This window comes from Sparus aurata, chromosome 1 (genome assembly GCF_900880675.1).
Source record: "Sparus aurata chromosome 1, fSpaAur1.1, whole genome shotgun sequence".
In the NCBI taxonomy this organism is placed as follows: Eukaryota; Metazoa; Chordata; class Actinopteri; order Spariformes; family Sparidae; genus Sparus; species Sparus aurata.
Window position 1 is genome coordinate 13,757,113 of NC_044187.1, and position 22,764 is coordinate 13,779,876.

The window sequence follows — 22,764 nt, forward strand, 5'->3', positions numbered from 1 at the left end:
CTCTCTCCCTCTCCGAATCCACAGCCCTCTCCAAATCTCCCCCAGATTTCCAATTGCTTTCACTTGTAGTCGTGCCAGATAAACAGAATCTATTGGATCAGGCTGATTTCACGGCTGCGCCCGCGCACATGGCGGCTTCTGTGGCCCACTCTCTGAGCTGAGGGGGTTATTCCCCCACCCCCCTCCACACTCTCTTTTTATGTTTGAAATTCACTTTTCTCCAAATTCCCACTCAATTTTCACCAACAATAATACATCAAGTCTTATTAGGATTATTTTCCAGGAGCTTTGCACTCTGAAGGGAACCACACGAAGGTGCAGGAATGCAGTTTCAGACGTGCACATTCTGGGGCGGGGGGAGGGAGGAATTCATACCCATTTGCGGCACCTGGTCGTGTCATAGTTAGAGGTAAATGGGCTGTGGGCTTTGATCCGAGCTGAGTCACGCTGTAGGACTATGTTATGGGGCTGAAGGACACTGCGTCATGGGAGGCAGAGGACATCTGGCATGCGGCCAGGACTGTGGCAAATGAGAAATGAAAACGTCCGTCTGGATTTTATTTTTTACTCAAACACACCTACATCTAGTCCCAATCGACACATCGGTCATACTGATGTATACACATCATCCCAGACTGATAGACGCTAATGCATAATGCATGCAGAGAGGCAGAGAATCACCGCGGGTAACACCTCCTCAATCTCATGTGATATTGAGGCAGCTCAAAGGTCTCGGATATGAGTCTCACCCACCCAGATCTCACCAGCGTTTGGTCATTGAGTTAAGGAGAAAAGATGAACTGATGTAATTAAACAAAAAAACAAACAAAAAAAAATTGCAGGAGTTGAAGAGGGAAAGGAAAAAAAAAAGGAGGAAGGCGAGAGTAAGTTTTTTTTAAATGCTCCAGAGGTACAGACAGGTAGGCAGAGGAAAAAAGGGGAAAGTAAAGGCAGATAGAGCAACATGGCACGCTTTCTGACAGACAGTCCAAAGCAGAGTGAGAGGCAGGCAGGGTGGATGTCTCTATGATTCAGCAGTATTCTGGCAGAGGGGTAGATGATGATGAAGAGCCCCGGGGGGTGGGGGGTAGGGGGTGTTGGCGGCGGTGGTGGGGTGATAGTGGGGGAAAGTTTTTTTTGCCCATCTCATTAGCTCTGCCTCGTTTCATGATGTAATCATCACGTATGCGGCTGCTTCGAGGAGCTGGTGGACATAATGTGTCGCACCCAAACCACAGCTCCAACCTCTGGTACTTTTCAAAGTGGACAGTGTGTGTGTGTGTCTGTTAATACCTCTAAACAGTGCATCAGCCCACTTTACTGGAGGTCTAAGCGCGGTGGTGGACTGACGGTTATTATGTAACCGAAGCCAAGACACCAGGTCTGGGGGCCATTCGGTGTGTTAATTACACAGCTGCAGTCTAAGATTTAACATGCATACGGCTCTGATGTTAATGTATCTGGGGGGGGGGGGGGGGTGTAGGTGGATTAGTGTGTGTGTTTTCTTCTGTGAAAGATTACCATCTATTTTTAATCCCCTTTTGGAAAGTTATTTTGGAAGTAGCTTTTAGTCGGACGGGGCCAGCGCAGGTCAATATGGAGAGGAGGGGTCACGTTACACTACACTGAGTCTGTAACAGCACCGGCTGCAGAGTGAGTCCTCGTTTCCACCGGTCACTTTATTCTTAGACTCTGTGGGAAACTGCGGGCCCTCTCGGTGACACAACAGATGAGTCATGACAAAAAAAAAAAAAGAAAAATTACACTTCTCACTGGATTTCACGTTGGTTAAAAACTAGACACATTTCCACAAAATGTAAATGAAAAGGCGCAGACACTCAGAACCCTGGAGGCCAATTTACACCAACGTGGTGAGGAAAAGATCCTGTGAGTCATTACAATGAGAAACTTTCTCAAAAGAATCACTTAAGATCTTAAAAGGGATGACTTGTGTGTCTCAAAAATAATGATTTGGTAGTTCTAAATAATGAATAACTCTCTCAACGTCATGGCTCAGCAACTTGGAAATAATGGCATCGTATGTTAAAATGAGAGAATGACTCGGAAGAAAAGCTCTTTAAATAATGACTTTGTCTCAAAACAATAAAAAACTTTTTTTTATATAATGGCGTGTTGTGAAGTGACAAATGAAGTGTCTAATAATTAAAAAAAATCTTCAAAATAATAACTTTTTGTCTCAGAATCGATTACTTAGTATATCAAAATGTTAAAGTAAATAACAACAAACCTTCTCAAAATAAAGACTCAGTGTCTCCAAAACAATGAAATAATGGCATATCTTAAAATCTGAATCTTTCTTAAAATAATAACTTAGTATTTCAAAGTGACAGAGTATCTCAAAATACTGTCAGCTGTTATCAAAACGACTCTACCAGACAACAAAACCTGCTTAGGAATGACCCAAAGGAACATGAGGAGGAGCCCAAGGCGTTGACCCGATCCCCAAATTCACCAGATCCCAACCTGACAAGAATCTGTGGGATGTGCAGGAACAAGTCTGATCCATCAGAGGCCCCACCCCCTAACCCCACAGGATCCACTGTCAGTGTCCCAATGCCAGCCGGCGCAGGCCACCCCCAGAAGTCTTGTGTCTCTGCCACGACGTGTCAGAGCTGTTTTGGCAACACAAGGGGAACCTGCACTGTATAAAGCAGGCGACAGAACCAATGGATGAGACGAAGCTGGGTACCGTTACTGATGACTACTTTTGACGTGGGCTGACACATCATAACGTTTTAGAGGTATCGGAGGGATGGCTTGATATCAAACTAAGCTTCCGGACCCTGCGATGGTAACAGTTTGGTTCTGCTAAGCTTTGTCGGCCCGCTTGCTTCTGTCGTTTCGTCGTATATGAGGAAACAACATATATGCATTTTAAAGTTTTGAGAATGTTTCTCATTATTTTGATTTACTCATTATTTTTGAGAATGTCTTTCATCACATTGATTTAAAGGATTTTTTTTTTTTTTTTTTTACTATAAAAATAAAAACAACCTTTGGTAAGACTTCAATCTGTTAAATTTTAAATGATCATTTATCAAATTTATTTAATGGCAAGAATACATATGACAGTAATGAACAAAACAATCTTTATTTGTTTAACATTGATCAAGAGGCTACCCAAAGGTATAAAAAGAAGAAGTCAAGGCCCTTTACAAACATCATAAATCAATGTTTTAAATTATTGCAATTGAAAACACAGTCTGCTGAACCAAAGCTCTCAGACAAATTAAAGTGTCTTGTTGAACAGCTGAGGGATGAATTGTAATGGGACAAGAGAACATGCTAAAAACCAAACCGAATGAAAAACTTGAAAACCTGTCTGTCATTGAACGGTTAAGCATACTTGGCAATCATAACTCTTAGAGTAATTAGGCTATATACACTGAACGGATGTAAAACTCTCAAATACTGCACTCTGTGGTCTTAAAAACTTTGATTTCAAATCACTTATTCCACTAAAGTTGAAAATAAAATAATGATAAACTAAAACATTTCAACTCTGTGGGAGTGTCTCATTTCTCTGCTCAGAAGAAACTGAGCAACGTTCAAAAAATAAGCTTTAAAAACAAACAAAACAAATCATCTGACAGAACAAGAAACAAAAAAAAACAAACACTTGGTTTTCACAATTACCTATGTAAATGTACCTCTGCTGACTCAGTCTGATGCTAGTGTTTAACACAAGAGGTCCATTAGGCATCAAAGAGGCGTTTCATTGTGTTTCTGTGAGGGAGTGCACCAAGAACAAAACAGTACAAAGTGTGTTTAAAAGTCAAAAAGTCATGCAATCAATGTGCCAATTAAATAAAATACGTTTACAATAGTGATGTGCCTCATGTTTTGAATATCCAAATATTCTTGAAAATGACAGAAGAGTTAAACATTTTTAAAGGGCTAAAGCGGTAACACTCCAATTCACTGTCATACGTACCCGTACATACATCTACACTGGGTGTTCCGATGGTTAAGGCACGGCAGGTACAGCATTTATAATCTTTCAAAAGCTGGAAACAAACATTGTCAAGAGGGTCTAAAGAGGCTCTAAAGCTGCTGCATTTGGTGCAAAATATCTTTAAAAAGAAACAGCGATTTGAGTTCTGACGTTCCTTGATCCTTACAGTTTGTGAGGATCATTCTTTGACTTGGGAGCTTCATGGATACCATGTATAATTGGTGGAGAGAGTGAGGCCTTTAACAGAGACGCCCACTCTCAGGTTGCCGCGCACGAAGTTACCTGGATGTTTGGAGGCTACAGCATCTTTGCGTACAGCAGAATATTTTAAGTGCAATGCTGAAGTTCATGTGGATTCTCGACCAAAGTAAATTCAAAACTAGGAATACACGCTTGCACATGCATCACAAAAGCCTACTTGCCAGCCAAAAAAAAAAATAAAAAAATGCATATACTATCAAGAATAGTCCACCAGTAATAACATATCATCACTTGCTTGGGGAGAATTCAGGGATTTGGATAAACAAGGCTTTGCTGTGATTGTCAGAGTTGAGGCACATGCATCTCTGAGGATTTCTCCTGGTTGGAGCGGATGACTTGTCCATAAATATTTCCATTTGGGGGCTACAGCATCTCCACGTAGTTTTCAGGGATGAGGCCCCTCTTTCCCTCCAGCTCGCCCTCCAGCCAGCCTGGCTCTCTCGACTGGATCACTGCAGGAGAGGACACATCGTCAATACGTGGGGACAGCACCACGGGGTGGGTGAAGGTGGGGGACAGACAGAGGACGCAGAGCCTCCAGTGAGTATGTGCAGGTGTTAGAGTGAGCAGAGCAGAGGTCTGAAGAGGATGCAGAAAAAAAAGGTACAATAAACTCTCCCACAAAATGATCTCAAGTCTGTTTTTGGATCCAGCCTTTCTCGAATTTCACCATGAGCTAAATCTCAGGAGCTCTAACGAAAAACCGTTTAGTATGACAGATGTGTCAGAGCGCGGCACATTTTTGTGGCGTTCCTTCTCAAAATCCTCCCTGGATTTTATTTTTTTTCCCCTATTTGTGAGCCAATTTAAACTTTTCTCTGCGTTTTTGTGAGTCAACAATTGTGCGGGTAAATTGTCAGTGAGAACTTCTAAGGGGCCGGAGTGGAGATATAAACTAATTCAATACTTCATAATTTATTTTTCTGTTGTAACATGTCTCAGCCTGCCTCGGGACAACAAAGAAAGGTGTTTACAAGTTCGGTGGTGCTCTGGTGCGTCTTTGTCCACACAATGCTCCTCGTCCACACAATGGACGAGCATGAAAGCCCAGACTTTCATACAGGTGTAGACAAAAGAGTCGACTTGCCGCAACACTTCAAAAGCACAGGATTTGAACTCCGCTTTCACTCCCAAATTGACTGACAGGGCCTCTAATGAAAGGTCTACCACAGGAATACAACTCAGTCTGCATTATTAATGTTTTCTGATGCTGTGAAAGGTGTTTTTACCTCGGCGTTCCCCCCATTTGAATTAAACTCGAATCCTTCACAACGACAACTGGATTTTAAATTACGATCACCTTAGAAACAAACAAGCCCCATCCCTCTCTTAACATGCACGGAGTACGATAACAAACTCGCATTTTTATACCCTGCTGCTGCGGGATTGTTTATATTGCCATTTTTTGTATTTTCAAACTCTCCAACTCTCAAACTCTTTAAGTCAAGTCTGTGAACACTTGGATAGGGTGTCTACAGCTGTCAGACACTTGGTATTTAAATCTTTTTCAAGGTGAACTTTAACCATATTTCAGACAAGCACTGCAGGAGCAGAGGTAGATTTTATGTAGGGATATGGTTATTGGAGTTAGTTAGGTTAATGGACCTTTTTGCCAACAGGTAAGCGCATGTGTGAAGTAAAAAGACCGTATCAGGTTCAGTGGTAGGGTTTTTTCAGAAACGTTATCGAAGACTTACACAAGGAAACGATTGATTCAAATTGAATTTAAAGAAATAGATAGATGGATAAATTCAATTAAGATTAAATGGTTTCATTCACAAATACAAATGTAATACCAATTTTTTAACAAAACGAGCGTGTATACGCAGGTTTTTTTAGGCACTTTCCCATTGCAAGAAGGCGAGTTTGCCTTTCTGTTTTTCTTTTTTTGTTTCTTTGTTCCAGGTTTACATCATGAAAATGCCAGAAAAACACGAGGGAACAGAAAGAAAGCGGCTGACCATCCAGAACGCTTTTTAAAAAAGTCTTGATAACAATGCCAATTAGGCGCTTCGTTTTCCCTGGAGCCGATGAACGCGCTCTTTCTCATCTCTGTTGAGAGTTGCTCATGCACACTACCGGTCAGGCAGCTCTGCACGGCCAGTATAGCGACAAGGCAACAGTGGTCATCTTTAACGTTGTCTCTCTTTCAAATTCAGCGCTAAGCGGCGTAACTTCAATGCACTTCATAGCATCACGCCTGACAAGGGGCATAAGTTATTGTGTCCACACTTATGACCAACGCAGGGTCATCTGATGCTGGATTGAAAGCCGATTGTTCACGTTCATATTAAAGACAAAAGCCAGATGTTAGCGGGTGTTTGTTGGGTTTTTCCATGTCCAGTGTGAACAGATAGTAAGAGTATTTCATGACTTTTAGGGCCTTACATTTATAAAAGTAAATTTAAGGACCTGTAGGTACCCTGCTCAAATCTACACAGTCAAGTAAATACAGATCGTGTCTTTGAGAAGAAAAATAAGATAACACATGCTGACTTCTTAAGACAAACTTTATGTACAGTTGCTTGCTAAAGAATTCAGTCCTCTTGACCTTCTGCACATTTGTTATGCACATCGCCAACACCAAAAGAAGAGTCACAAATACATTTGTAAACAACTGAAGAGAGTGGCAAAATATGCAACATGTCAGGGGGTCCTCAAGATACTGTGGATGTTTGGTTGATAAAAACTTTACCATGTAAGATTTATGTACTTTGCCAGTCACTTAACTTGAAAGTCTGATGTAGTGGGGAGGGACAGACAGAAAGAAAGCAAAACTAGAATAAAACTTTGTGTGGAGGTCACTGGAGATTTAAGATGAGATCCAAAAGAAACACGCATCATCATCCAGTAATACTTTTACTAAACCAAACGGCTGAAATTAAATTTCAGAATAAGGGAGTGGGCTTGAACTTAAATCAATAGACTTTATGAAAATGTGATACTTCATTTGTTTTATGTTTATTATTATTCAGATAATGTGAGATCATATTTTAAGCGTTTGGAAAACCACCTTGTGTTAATTTTAATTTTGCCATTGACAGTATTCATCCCGACATGAACTCTTTCAACCAACGGTGAAACATTGATGGCCTTTAATTTAAAGGCAATAAAACAGGAAATATCTTATAGAGAAATATGATTGAGGTGAGGTTTCAGTCCTCTTATTAATATTCATAAATGACATCTCGCAAATTTTGATTCAGGACATAACTGTAGATCATTATATCTCGTATGGGAGACAACTGACTTAAATCGGAAGGACAGCGGAGGCCAACGATGTCAAAAAAAAGGAAAAGAAGTGATCTCACCTATTAAGATCAAAGAAAGAGAGGGAAAAAAATGGGGTCTTATCAAAAACATCACCACCTTTCCCCCATAAAGCCTATAGCATCTCTATAGTGTCTTTGTCTCACAAAGGAGGGTTTTGACAAAAAATAGGATCTACAAAATCCTCATTTCCTCTGAGAGTGATTAAAGCTCAGTCGAGCCTCTTCCAGACACACTGAAGAGCAAATCTGTGTCTCCAGTCCCCTCCTCCTCCCCGTTCTCCCTCTGCTCGTCTCATCTCTCTGTTCGATTGAAGATCAGATTGGGTGTTCGGTTTTCCTCCAAATCCAATATGCCAGGGCTGGTTCTGAGTGAGCGACTGGTGTAGGCGATAACACTTACCGGCGTTGAATATTGCGCCGACCTGGAAGGAGAGCTCAGAGTCGTGCTCAGCCTCACATGGGTACACTGCCTTGGCTTTCCTGCTGGTGACACTGAAAAATGAAGGCAATCAGTGAGCTGGCGGGGCTTTGGGGAGGATTACCGCACAGTTCAATCTGGGCCCGGGGCCTGCTTGTTCATTCACTCACTAGCCTGAAACAGCAGAAACGGGCCTGGTTGGAAAATAAGCAAAAGCACCAAGAGAGGAGTCGGGCCACTACACACTCTTGCCTTGCCCTATCTCTAGTCTAGACAGACTAGTGAGCGAGTCAAAAACACACCCACATGCACCCGTGTACGCGCACAACCACAATGAGATGCAGCGAGGTTTGTAGCAGGTTTTTTGTGCAGCCGAAAAGGCAGGCACACATCAGGTCCGCACAGCAGACAACCATCTATGGTGAGATAATTAAAAAGTAGCAGGGGGATTCTAAAGTAGGTTTGCCCACAAACAGAGGTAGAATAGAAATCACTCTCCACTGTGCTCCAGCTTTGAAATTCACATTTGTGAGCTTAGAAGCCGCATTTTAAATCAGTTTGATGTAAAAGAGCTACGTCAAAGAAACCATATTCACCGCCCTCCAAAGGTTAGTAAAAAGACGAATTTATGCCATCGCGTTTCCCCGAAAACATAAAAACCATTTCCACAGAGAGGTTGTTTTGCTCACCATTGCAAGCAGTTATCTCGAATGCCAGCAACATTACCATGTAGAAGTTGTGCCTTCAACACACGATGCCCTGATAAATATTTCATATTTTTTCTGCAGAACAGCAACAATGTAGGATGAGAGAGGAGAAAGAAGATATACAAACTGAAAAAAAAAAAAGTTTGTGGTCACAGAGTTGTCGGCACAACAATGTTCAGCAGAGTTCTTGAATTCACAAGATTTTGGAAGAATACACTCTTGTGCAACCGCATTTGGGGGAAAATGAGGATTTGCATTTATGCTAAAATTACATTAAAGGATTGCCCATAAAATGACTGAGCGGTTTGCAATTTCCTCTGTAGCATCTGAAAGGACTGAAAATGAATTCATCATTTATCCTCAAGGGAGCAGAGCAACTGTACACAGTCCCACCGTTTGCTCGGATACCTGTGTTTGTATCTGGGTTTTGACGAAAAAAGGGGAGAGGGTTGCTGCCCCCTGTGAGAGTCAATGCTTGTGTTGTATTGAGCTCCTTTAAATCAAACCAAATTAGAGGCGGGCGAATATATGAGAAAGTCAGGGTAAATATTGAAGTGCAAGGCTGCAAGGAGATGTTCGACGAGTGAGGGATTCTGTTGAGTGAACATGCCAGATAAGAGGAGCAAGCGACTAATAGAGCAGGCGAGTGAAAACCGAGAGTGAAAAGAGGTGCGACATTTAACCAGTGTGTGAGTGTGAAAGTGACTTAACAAAACAGAAATAAAGACAGAGAGAAAAAAGCAGTGAACTGCAATCACGGAGTCAAGTTGTGAGGAAAAGAATCCTAAAGAGAGGGAACCCTGGTCTTACTTCTCTTCTGGTTTTTCTTTTTCAGAAGCAGCTGTGGTGGCAGCAGAAGGGTTCTCTCCTGCTGCTCCAGGATTGGGCCAGGAGGCTCCTGCTGTGGGGGCCCTGCAGATAAAAAACACACACCTTAGTCCCTGCAGATCCGATGGTGTCTACTGACTGAAAACATGGACTGCAGCATCTTCTCCTTTCGGACAGTAAAGAAAAACGCGGTAAAGGCAGTCAAAATGTGGCCTCAAGTTAAAAATAATGCTGGACCTATACTGTAAGATGAACTGAGCAACCTGTTGTTATGGAGACAAGGTGAGAATGCATTTCTACACCAACCCGGGGAATTGGTAGGGTGGGAACTCAAACCTAAAATTGCAATGGGGTGTAGCTTTGTCAGTGGTAGATTTCGACACCATCCATAAATTATAATTTTAACAAGCTGACTCCGATGTTCTGTCACTTCTGCGACACTCATGTCATGAGGAGGCAGACAAGTCAAGTAAATTCCGAAACCATCAGAAACTTGGGTCCAGTGAAGTCATCGGCATTGCTCAAATATGAACACTACTCACAGACAGCTATGATTAAGTAGCATTTTTAAATTTCTGAAGTGAAAGGGCCAGGTTAATGATCAGCCATCGGTCAAGTTCAGGGCTGTCGGTGAGCTTCTGTGGCCCTAGTTGTTGTGGTGTTGTGGTGTGTCGAGCACTGTTGGCACTAGAATCAGTGCATGAGAGGAGAAACAGAAAGAGAAAGTCACTGTAGGATCCACGATTTCACACATTAAGCACCGTTTCTTCTCATTTTTGCTTCCACCTCATCACCGTTGCCATTTGCAACTTTTCATCAGACATAATCTTGATAAGAAGTGGCTGTGCTAGCGAGTGGGGTTTCAAAACAATGCAGCTTTAAAGTAACAACAGCTTGTAAATCTGCTGCCCGAGTCTTCGGATTTTCCCGTTTTGAATGACAAATACAGACTACCGCTCGAGGTGATATGGAGAGGTGCTTCCTTCCACGCAGCCACAAAACGTCAAGCTTAGTCGGCCGTCAGCTGTAGGCTTTGCGGTGCATTCAAGTGCATCTTATGGCCAAGACTCAAGCAGTGTGTCAGTCCTTGTTGCCACTAGTTATTTGATGACTGTTTGGTGCTAAAGTCCCCCTCATCTCAGCATCCTCTACAGTGGGTGCTAAAATAGGGGAGGAAAACAGCCTTTTCATGGGTCAGTGTTTATTTGCCTCTCTTTAGATCTGGAGTCAGTAGATACATAAAGATGCAACATGGCGTCCTCTGTGGAAGAGGACCTGCTCCCTCTGAAGATGTAAATGGCTCATTCTGAGGTAATGAAAACACAAGTTTCAAGCGATTATACACTAATCAAAACATAATTATGACTCATATTATCTTTCTGCCTATACATCCCCCTACATTCTTAACACCAGACCTTTAAGATAAGGCTTGACAAAGAAGGGATAAATATCGCATCTCATTTCATTCTGCTGTGCAGGATCACACTTTGAATTCTCTTTGTGAACAGGCTGTACATTTACCCCAATAAGAAAGACAACAAGGGCTTCCATAAATTAAATAATCCCAGCCGCTCTATCTGCCAGAAAGCCTCTTCAAAATGACCGACTCTCGAAAATAGTCCACATTAACCTGAAAAGTACGCATCAATAGCAACTCTGATATACTTATCTCAAGGTCTGAAATTTAAAGTCATACAAGCATTTGACATTCTGAGGCATAGTTTGAAACTTCTTGTGCTCCATAACTCAAGCCAACTTGTAATATTATTGCAGATAAACTGGCTAAAGTCTGACTGGACTGATTTCTCATCCCCAAACTGTCAACTTGTCTAAAGTAAACAGACCAGGCTAATAACAAATTCTCTGAAAAGTCGAACATCATCTGGATTGACTGTCTGTAAAAAAAAAAAAACCTCAAGGAGGAGGATTCACAATGTAAGATGCAAACAAACATGAATTAAACATCATTTTTGAATTCTGGAGGAATATTCACACATCGGCCAGTTGTTTGCTTTTCTGTGCAGCGAACTGCCGAAAGTAAAATTATAATTCAAACTGGTGTGCAACCAAAACTATGAACCCTATTGATACTACAATTGTACTTTGGCTGTTGAGTGAAGTCCCTTGAAAGTGAATCTCCAACATCATCAACAAAATGCCAAATGAGGGATAATTGAAAATTGTGTTCATGTTCCAAAGATTTGGAGAATCAATTTTATTTATATTTATATAGCCCAAAATCACAATCACATTGCCTCAGTGGGCTTTACAATCTGTACAGTGAACAACATCCTCTGTCCTTAGACCCTCGATTCGAGTGAGGAAAAACTTCACATGTTGATGGAAAAAAAAACCTTTTAACAGGATAAAAAAAAAAACAATGGAAGAAACCTCAGGAAGAGCCACAGAGGAGGGATCCCTCTTCCAGGACGGACAGACATGCAATAGATGTTGCGTGTACAGAAAAGAGCAACAATTCACAGTTTACAAGTTACATCAACAGAAAATCTGATACAAGTTATGTAAAGTAAGTGGATCCAGGAGACGATCGAGCAGGACAAGGCATTACCAAGTCATGCCCGAACCAGACGACCTCCTGTCCACCATGGTGACCTGGAAGAGGGCAGGCCACTGAAGATGTTCTGAAAGCTTGTGACTGATTTTCTCCTTTTATTTATCACCCACATATGTACATTCAATGCCTACAGTGACGTATATAACTTCAATGTGCCAAGCTGCCCAGCAATTACACTCAGACACTTCGTCCATAAGACTTAGTTGTTAAAGTTCTAGCTGCACTTTACACTGGCTGTTGTCAGGGCCAACGAGTCTATGGCCGACCTACAGGATGGAGGTAGGGGTCCTGGTAAAGGCAGAGTCGAACCGAGGAGAGCAGGAGTGTAAGCCAGGCATCCCTCTGTGTTCCATGCCTGCCCCAGGGCCAGTGCTAATACAGTACATAATGAGCAAATTGCTCCTAGCTGCCGCTCCCATAGAGACGTTAATAAAGGCAATTAGAGGGAGCAGCTGGGGAGGGGCTGGAGGTTGAGAGGATGTTGTGAATAGTGGTTACGCTGGCACTGGTGGAAGAGAGAGAGAGAGTGAGGCAGCCTCAAGGGGGAACATGGTAGGGGATCTTATGTGGCCATAGGTGGAGGTGAGCACGCGGTACTGCGCTCATGCTTTCATTCTGCCCTCTGCATCCCCTCCTTCCTCCATTTCCTCCCCTGCCTCCCTCTCGGTGCGCTTGTCCATCCCCAGCGGTGGCTGTTCCGTTCGGGCCTGGCCTGACTGTGGGTGATTTATAGCTCTGCAGCAGTGTAGGGCCACTGTGGTGCTCAGCTGCTCCACATCAGCATGGGGGGATAGTGCGCTGCAGTGCAGCAAATCCACTCATTAACCTGGGCCCAGGCACAACCACTGTCTGCCTGGGTCACAGCCAAGAGAAGGGAGAGCACAGGAGCACCAACACTTCACCCACCTGCAGGTGAACCTACTCAGATACACACAAAACCCCCATTTACAATAAAAGTGAAAATTCACCCATACACACATATTTAAGAAAAGTTAACATATCTCACTGCGTATTTCAGCTGGAAGAGGATTATACAAATCTGTGAAGATCTTTAAAATTAACAGATATCTTAATATTTATAGAATAAACAGTTAGAGAAATCAGTCAATGCCACACGACTGCCCTAGAAACTTGTTAAATGTACCAGAGGTAAATGGATTCATCCCAAAATTGCTTTCACAATTATAGCTAAGCCAAACCGAGGGAAATCGTTTGCCATTTCTCTTCAACAAAAATAGCATCAAGCTTTGAATTGCTCATCCGTTGTTTTCACCCATCACAGGCCTAGCTAAGCTTCTTCTGTAAACATGATTAAATACAGTAAATGGGGACTCGTGTGAAAATGCACTGTATGTGAGGCTCACATGAAAATCCCTCTCCAGATGTCAATAATATTTTAAGATATTAAGAATACAAGGTTTCACGCTGTGAGGAATACTTATCATAATATGAAGGAGGTATTATATTATTATGCAACCCTGATTACAAAAGAGTTGGGACAAAAGTGGCAATCTGCTAATCCTTTTCTTACAGTTACTCAATTGAAAACAGTACAAAGACGATGTATTTAATGATTTATCTCATCAGCTTCATTGTTTGTTTTTTTGTCAATATCTGCTTATTCTGAGTTGGATGCAGGCAATATGTTTCAAATAAGTTGGGACGGGGCGACTAAAGACCGAGAAAGATGTTGAATGAGGAAACAGGTTAATTGGTGCCAAGTGGTAGTATCATGACTGGGTATGAAAGGGGCATCCTCGAAAGGACTTCACAGGGAAGGAGGGGGTGAGGTTCACCACTTTTGTGAAACCCATGATTAAATGAAAGGATCTTACTACATGGGCTTGGGAACACTTGGCTAAAACCACTCTCAGTCAACATAGTTCATGTGCAAATGATTGCATTTGGTTTATACTTATGTTTAAGCAGCATCCCAACTTTTTGGGGAATCAGGATTGTATATAAGAAGTAACTGTGTTATCAAATATCAATAGTCATAAATAACATTGCGATCAGTTTATCAGATGCTGCCAGGTTAGTAGCAGACAGAAATTCATCAACAGCAGTCTACTGCTGCTTCTCATTACTGCAGGAATTTCACCCTGCAGCATGCAGGCCTCGTTGATCCTGGCGTGGGACTAAAGCGGGGATGAGCGGGGCCGACCGCCTGTCTTTATTCTCAAGGAAGAAGGCTAGCATTGGGATTTTGTAGTGTTTCCAGTAGAAAGTGGGATCAACCCTACAGCCAGGCTGCCCGCCCAGCCACCGCCAGTTTGGGTGGGCAGGAAATAACCTCTGATCCACCATTTTATGATCCACAGCTGTCTGCCAGCGAGTGGCATGGAGGCTAGGGCAGGGGGGAAGAAGGAAATGTGGCCAAAAAAACGTAACCTCATTGGACAGGACTTGGGGCAACAGCACTGCTGGGAGAAGCTGTGACTGAATTTAGGGAGAAGAGGAGAAATGAGGCAAGACATCGAAAATGACGGAGATGATAAATCATGCCAGAGTCCACAAAGCATTATTGCATGATACAGTGAGTCAGGATACATTTGTGTATGACCAGGCAGATTTTGCAGCAGCTATCCTGCAGGAAAGGGGCTAGAATATGCTGTTTTCCAGGTGCACTTCTGAGCACACCACAGTGCATACAATACATTTCTGAGAGTGGCTGAAGCTAATCTAGCACTAGCCATCCCCACTGCTCTTTTTGGCCCGGACTGCAGCCGAAACCCTGGGTTCCAGGCCAGAGAGGCGCTGTGCTAACAGGTCTCCACCATCTCACATGCTAAGATTTATGAGTGAACAAAGCCAGGGCGACACCCTGTGACATATGGCGCAAGTCTTCATAAAGGGACAGGGGCTGCGGCTATAAGGGTAAACAAGATGAATATCTCCCCAATGTCAATACGATTTACACGGCCAACGCTCGGCCACCTGTCTCCCAAACAAATAAGAGCTGAGATTTACGACCTCCTCCTGGTTGCTCCTTCCGTCCTCCAACATGATGCCACATATGTGGGAAAGCACAAAAAAAAAATACCCGCAGGGAAAAAAAAAGGAGTTGGTTACATAAGTAATATACAGCCTTGTCTGTCTAATACTGCAACTTAGAGAAAGCACTTGATACGAACATGCCTACACACACACACACACACACACACACACACACACACACACACACACACACACATACACAGGTGGGTAGACACCCACAGAGGTCAAAGTGTGAGAGGAATCACAGTGTCCTCTGTCAAGTTGTGAGGTGGATTTGTTTTTTTTATTTTTTCACAGCTCTTTTCAGCTGATGGAGAGGGAGAAGGGGACAGTGAATGAGAGAGAAAAAAAAGTCTATTTCAAGGTGAATCTGTAGACATGACACAGCAGAGTCTAACATCTGCAGCATAAACCAATAATTCATCTCTCACATCAGCATTCAACACAAGTCATGGGCTGGAAACAACAAAAAGGACCAAGGACTTAGTAGAGAGAGTGAGGACAGAGAGGAAAAGCCAGAGAGGCAGAGCATCGACTATTGAAGCGTTTTCCATCTAGTAGTAGTACAAGAGACAGAGACAAACAGCTGACATTTAACTAATAGCATAAACATTGAGGGGGACACTTAAATTCATTTTCACTAAAGATTCATCTATTGTTTAATTTAGATTAACTCACACACGACTGAGTCTATAGAATGTCATAAGTAATGACCCATCACTGTTTACCAAGAGTGATTCACACAAAACTGAGGTGCTTATTTTCTACAATTCTGAGTTGACTGAAACATGTTTTAGAACAGATCCTAGTTTGTTTACAATAATGAAATAGTTTCCACTTGCTAAATACCCTTTTAACCAAAGCAGATAATACAAAAATGAGTTGCATACACACAGTGCAGGAAAGTGTGACTATTAGAACATGTACTGAATCTATAACAAGAGCAAGACAAATATCTGATTTAATAATCTCTCAGGGAACAAGATTTAAGAGACAATATTTCTAGGCCCTTATTAAAGTGTGCTGCATGTTGACACAGGAAGGATTTATTCATCATTTTATTCTCATGCAGTATCAAACTTGACTGGCAGTTTAGCTTTTCATCGAAGTTACTGGAGTTCGGGGTAGTTAGTGTGAATTAGGATCAATGTAGCTCTGATTGAAATATTAACACTTCCTGACACAACAATTACAAAGTATAAACAAAATACATACGTTATACATTTTATACATGTAAAATACTACACAGCTAAATGTAGGCTTATTGAATCAAGCATCGACTTTGACTGAGTTCAATTTCCAAACATCCCACCGAATGCAAGCTCATAAAAAGTAATGATCCCTAAATGGTTTTTCCATTATACTTGTAATTTGCCTGTGTAGTGACAGTGATCTTGCTTGAAGTCACAGCTGTGTAGCTTGGTTACAAACCTATGAAATGCCGCTCACATCCCCGATATGTTCAGTGATTCATTTAGTGAATGAATGAAGTAAAACGAAATGGCGACTCAGTCTGATTATCAGGCTAATGACCGTGTTGTGGATGCTCAAATCTAAAACTAGTGACTATATGGTATAATTGATTTGATTCACCAGAGAAATAAATAGTGATGGTGATCAAAATATTTAATACATCAGATCATTACTATTAAAATAATATCTGAATTCCTTTAATTCCATTTGCATTGCATAGAGTGCACACAGTCCACTTTTAAATGTATGACTGGTCTCTACCTGCTTCACAACCAATAACTGTACTTTCAGTGGCGTGTAGTCACATATTGATTTGGGACTTAATCATAGTGAACCACTCACTTAGAGTTGCTGCCTGAACTGAGGCTGGTGCTGAGTGGAGCATGGTCACTCCTCTCTGTGGGCATCTCTGAGGCCGAGGCTGACGACGACTGGGAAGACACAGACTCATTGCTGCCCATTGATGTCTCATCTGTAGTTAAGCTGGAGCTATCTCCCACTGCTGACACTGAGATGAGAAATGAAAAAAAAAAACATTGTTATACTTAATTACATCTTATTTCTTATTAATTCTACGCTACTGTAAATAGATTCAGCCTATTCCAGCTTACTGCCGATAGCTCGCCTGATAAAGCAGCTGAATAATTTATCGATACATGAGGCAATGCTGCACCACCAGGGGACTTTACAAATCAAACTGCTGTCAAAACAGGCGAGACTTACAACCAAGTTTATATTGTTCATAATAATACAATTCTGCAGTCATAGACAGGAACCTAAGAAACACAGGGGAGATCCAAGCTCTTTTATTTCAATTTCACTGTCAAGTAAAGATCCTGCTTTTGGGAGATGGGAGAAGCACAGAGGCAACTGTTAATGTTAAAAAATCTGCTTGTTTTGAGATTTTTCTCTCCTTTCCCCCAGCAAACACAGATCAAAACGTTTACACCAAAAGCACATATTTGATTAAGATTGAACTGAATTAGTGCTGGTGCTCATGGCATAATTATTATCAAATATATAACAACTATTACACATTCTACATAAGCCATGCAGCCATAGCACTTATGTTTTGCGTACACTGTGCAGTACATAAAAACAATATTCATTTAAAAGCCCTGCACATCCACACAGGTGTTTTCAGTTATGATGATTTAGACCACAGATCAGGTTGAACAGGGGCGGAGCTTTGCTGGGAATTACCTGAGATCACCAAACTTCCTACTTCACTAATAACAGTGTTAATAATTGTAGCCTTACATTCACAACAAAAGAGCCAGAGAGATGACATTTAGTGACTGTCAGTACACGCCCCTGCAGTCTTGAGAAGGCGACACAATTAGGCAATGGGTGTGTAGGGCCTTCAATGATTATGTAACACAAAACATTTACAGATGATATATTTACCAGCCGTGTTTGTATTTTCCCTTTGCCTCTCTGAATATCCTGGTTTTATGTCGTTTTGTTCTTGACTTTGTAATTCTTGCTGGAAAAGTCACCATCTGTTCCCATTTATATATTCCACTCTCTCTTATAGCGCATTTGAATTTTAAAGCAACTACAATCATATTTTCTTTAATAGCAACATAAAATAAATAGAATTATCACATCACAGTTGTTTGCCTCCGTATACCAGTCAAGTTGTTGTTCCCAATCTGCGGCGTTGAATAACAGCCAGAACATTTTTTGCAGAGTATTATCAGGTCACAGTGAAGTTGACCTTGGAGCTTTTGAATAGAAAAATGTCTTCACTTCATACAAATGTTTCACAGGATAAAATGGGGAATTCATAGTGACCTTAACCTTTAACCTTCGATCACTCAAATCTAATCAGTTCATCCTTGAGTCTATGTAGACATTTGTGCAAAAGCTTAAATGAACGGACAACCCAAAAAAATAATGCCCCTGGCCATGGCATCCGCTGGTGCAGACATAATAATGTGTCAAAGTAAATGGAGTTGCTTATAAAAAGGAACTTACAGAGAATTATTACCTAAATCAGCACCTCCTCTTGGGTTGAGGGAGCTTTTTATGGAGTTGCCTGATGTTGTTTAGCTGTCTGGCCTTACACATTTTGCTCCACACTCCTCACTCTCACACCATTGCAAACATGTTCTGAAAGTCAACAGAACACTACTACCTGCTCAGCACCCAGCCAGACATAGTTAGCGACTATCTGGTGAACATAATGGAAAATTTAGCATCTAAAGAACTAGATATTTCCTTCAGGAGAAGGTAGAGACCAAAACCAAAGCTAAAAGTTAGTAAATATTGGACTTTCATTCGCCAAGGGACTGGAAACACGCTGCGATAATGATAATGTTGCTTTTTGACTGCCGAATGAGTATCTGAGCAATGTTCTACTCTTTAAGTCAAAATATGTCAGTGTGGTCCTAACAACTCATTTCTGCTAAACCCCCCACCCCCACCAAATTAAAACATTTTGGAGGATTTAGTGAATCAATAACAAATATACAACTGATCTAAAAATATGTATTTCTTCTGAAATATATGACTTGTCTGCACTGTTCCAAGGCTTCCTGACATGGTATGCTGCCACATCCGCAGGGACATTAGACACGCATGCAGCGTCACAGGCAGACGTAACCATTCGCCTCACTTTCCCCCTTCATCATCCTTAAATTTGCCTTTGCCCACGGAGAGCACCACCAACTTACTAAAACCATTATGTGGGACTCATATAAAAGACACAAAGGTTAAAAAAGGATTAAGCCTCTCATCCCTGATATTAAAATAACCGTACTAAAAGCTGGCGCGAGGGAGGTAAAGAGAGGCAATCTGGTAAGCAGATTTAGATTCCTTTTGTATTGTGGAGTGGAAGGGATTTGGCTGGCCCTGGATCAGACATTTCTGGAGTTAGATTCTATGGGTCACCAGGCCAGGTGACCAGCTCACCTGATACACAGGAGACGGCCCCGATCGTTGTCACCCATTTCATCAAGTATCGGAGGCAGCTGAAGTGACTTTTAAGCATTTTAAAGTAAACAAGGGCACGCAAAGTCAGAGAGGCAAATCTCTCCACACAGTATTACAGAGAGGAGGCAAGAGTTCAGTGTGTCATCACCGCTACGGTTCTTAGAGATTACGAGGGAACAGACAACCTAACTGTGACTGAGTGAGTGAGTCCAGCAGGAATCAGGGGGAAATACACCCAGTCACCACTTTATTCCACATATCTACCTAAAACAGTACTGAAGCATAATATAACAGCCCAAAAATAAATCAGAGAAGCTCAAACCAGGAATCTGATCTGGAAAATATTTGCTGTATTTTTCACTGATGTCCTCCAGCTGCTTTGCTTCATCCCTCTGAGATTTACAGTGTCCTGATGGACCGATAGCTTTATTTGTTGCTAAAGTAACTGCTCACTGCTGCTAGCTGTATCTGCAATTAGCAAGATTTTGGACAGTTTGGACAGATTTTTCCCAACCTAATTCTTGTCTTATTTATGTGGTCTGATAAACAGTATATTTATCAAATTCATTGCTCCATATTGGTATTTTCCAAGCTAATGCCAAAATGGTAAACTATTTGTGACACACTATGCAAAATAAACGCTGAAAGTTGTTGGGTCTTGGAGAATATGCATATGCAAATTTGGTTAAACACTTTATAGTTTAACATAGTATTTCTTTTTTAGCTTGGTTCAAGACCAGTTAGGCAGCAAGCTATTCATAAATCTAAATTCATAAAAAAAAAAAAGCTGGGATGACATACAGGTTCTGCTAAAACAACTTAGAGAGCATTTGCTCGATCTTTGTGAAAAAAGTAACGCTAACTGCTCTTAGCTGCAGCTTCAGTATTGATGTCTGTGGGATGTCACTGGTAACAGATTTCTAGACAAAATGCCAACAAGAACTGGCTAACAGAAAAACAATTTCAGCATGAAATAATGAGGCACAAAGTGGCAATTCAATCCAATCACCTGGGTAATATAAATTGCCATAACATTGGGTATCTTTAATATTTCTTAAACATATTTTTCTGGACAACAGATTTATTTCTCTTTACTTGTGAAAACTAATATTCATGAGCAGACAATATTACTTTGTGCAAACAGTGTATTAATTCAAAAGAGTATGAATTACTAATTGGCACGCACAAATTATCAAACAAATTCATGATACCTGTTGGGCTCTGTAATGAATGACAATATATCCGAGTCGCAATCTGTCCGGAAATGAAAAGGGAAGACCAATCTGACTTGTCAGTTTAAATCATAATTCTAATTCTTAATAATCTTATAATGCACACTGAGTTTAATATATTCAGGGATGTAAAACTATACAGGTGCACATTCGTTTGTCTCTTACCATTCTGAATGTCTAAGGCTTGCGGATTGTAGACAGCCAGGGGTCGGTTCTGTCGACTCAGCTTCTTGGACTGCCTTGTGGGAGCGGAGAATACTGGGGCAGCAGGTGAAAGAGGGCATGACTCGGGAGCATCTGCAAAGATCTGAATACACAATGCGAATAAGTCTCTACCAAGACAAAAAGTCACAGTGCAGATACTCAGAGAGTGTTGAGCAGCAGCAGCAGCATGTCCTCAACTGACCTCACTTAGTGAACGGTTTTGAAAGGCTTTATATAGTGGAAGATGAATGGAAGAGGCCATTTGCAGCCACAGCATGTGCTCCAAGGGAATGCTGAGCAGCTCATTGATTGGACCCTAAAAACTGCATGTGAAAAGATTTTGCTTGTGCCAAAATAAACAAGAGCGGCTCCACATGTAACGCAATCACATTCCGTCCAGAAATCTGGGTCTAAGTAAAGGTGACACTTCTCCTCAGAGAAATTGACCCACTCTCTAAAAGAGTGGAGAGTAAAATAAACAGGGTTTTGGACTCGAGGAGGGCTGGCCAACTGGCACAGCCTGTTTACACCGGGCCGTGTTTACATATAAACTTCAGATGTGGAGTTAAAAGAGAATAGGGCTGCAGAGGAGAGGAAGTCTCAGCAGAGCCTCCGAAAAGGATCACAGACGAGGAGAGGAGGGAGGTAGGGGAAGGGAGGAGAGAGAGGAAGAAGTGGCAGAAAAAGTGAGACAGAGTGTGAACAGGAGAGGCAGACATGGAGGAGGGGGCATGAGAGAGAAAGTTTGTAGGAGAAAGGCAGATAGAAAAAGTGAGAAATCTGATATGGCTGAGAGTTTCTGCTGCCTCCCTCTCGCCTCTCTCTGCAGATGGAGGTGAATGTAAAACAGAGTCTACTGTTGGTATCTGGGGGTATCAACAGTCTAGAGTGGGACTAAGCTGTGAGGGGAAGTTAATGCCTGTCTGTCTGTCTGTCTGCTCAACTTTTCCCCTGCTCTAACACGCTGTACTTTCCAAAATGCTCTTGCTGCATTCTAACACTACATCCTTTATCACCTGGACGGTGTTGGATACCTCTGGGTAGTCTCAGAGACTGGCAGTATATACACTATGCTGCTGCTGTTGCTTTAGCACATTCGTATACCCCGTTGTTTTTTCCTTTTTTTCTTTACCAGGCCTCTGTATTCTCTCACACCCCATTTTACTTTTGTGAGCTTGGGTGGAGACATTAGTCACAACACACATCATCTTCCATTTAATGAAGCCGGAGGAAAAAATAAAATCACTAAAAGCTCATGGTTTCATCTGATTCTGCGCAGAAGGCAGTGCTGCTCCACACAGATTAGAAAACTAATCTCAAACCTTTTTCTCTTTTGACACGGACAATTATCCTCCTTTGAGGATTGACACTGATTAATGACATTCTGGGGGGAGATTACATGATCTCATGAACTGCAGGTTATGAAACAACTCAACATAAATGTATTTAGGCAGGCAAAGGACCTTCCAAGTATAATAAAATGTATATGATAATCTACAGAATAATCAAGCAATTGAAAATGAAGAGAATACCTTGTGTTTCATCTTGGTATGAGCACTTGGGGCTCCCCCTATTGGCCAGACTGAACCTTTCTGGATATTAAACTGCTGTCTAACAGCTCTGTACATTAATAACTGGATGAAGGTTATGTTGTCCCGACGGTTTAAGTTGTTATAAGATTCATTTTCTGAACTCTATTCCTGCTCATTATTTTGAAGCGGAAGCAATAAATCCAATCCAATCCATCCAAACAAACGACAAAGTACCCATTATTTAGCATGATGCATTTTCTTTGTGAAAACATTTGCACAAAGAAAGCGGTCTTTGAGGTGGATTACTCAATATTTGTCAGTAAATATACAGAAGTCTAAACAGCCTGAACTG

At 41.6% G+C, this 22,764-nt stretch overlaps 1 protein-coding gene across 3 annotated transcripts in view; it reads right to left on the reverse strand.

Annotated features, from left to right (window-relative positions):
* Positions 1-3,036: 3,036 nt before the first annotated feature.
* The window catches only part of arhgap10 (Rho GTPase activating protein 10), a 53,306-nt gene continuing 33,578 nt past the window's right edge, over positions 3,037-22,764 (reverse strand). Inside the window, exons 19-23 of one of the 3 annotated variants that reach the window (XM_030426322.1) lie at positions 20,842-20,983; positions 16,850-17,015; positions 9,445-9,546; positions 7,910-8,001; positions 3,037-4,689 (exon numbers count right to left, since the gene is read on the reverse strand). In XM_030426322.1, the coding sequence (XP_030282182.1) occupies positions 4,601-4,689; positions 7,910-8,001; positions 9,445-9,546; positions 16,850-17,015; positions 20,842-20,983 (591 nt within the window). In that variant the 3' untranslated portion in view covers positions 3,037-4,600. The other 2 variants (XM_030426318.1, XM_030426332.1) reach the window with 2 other exon arrangements.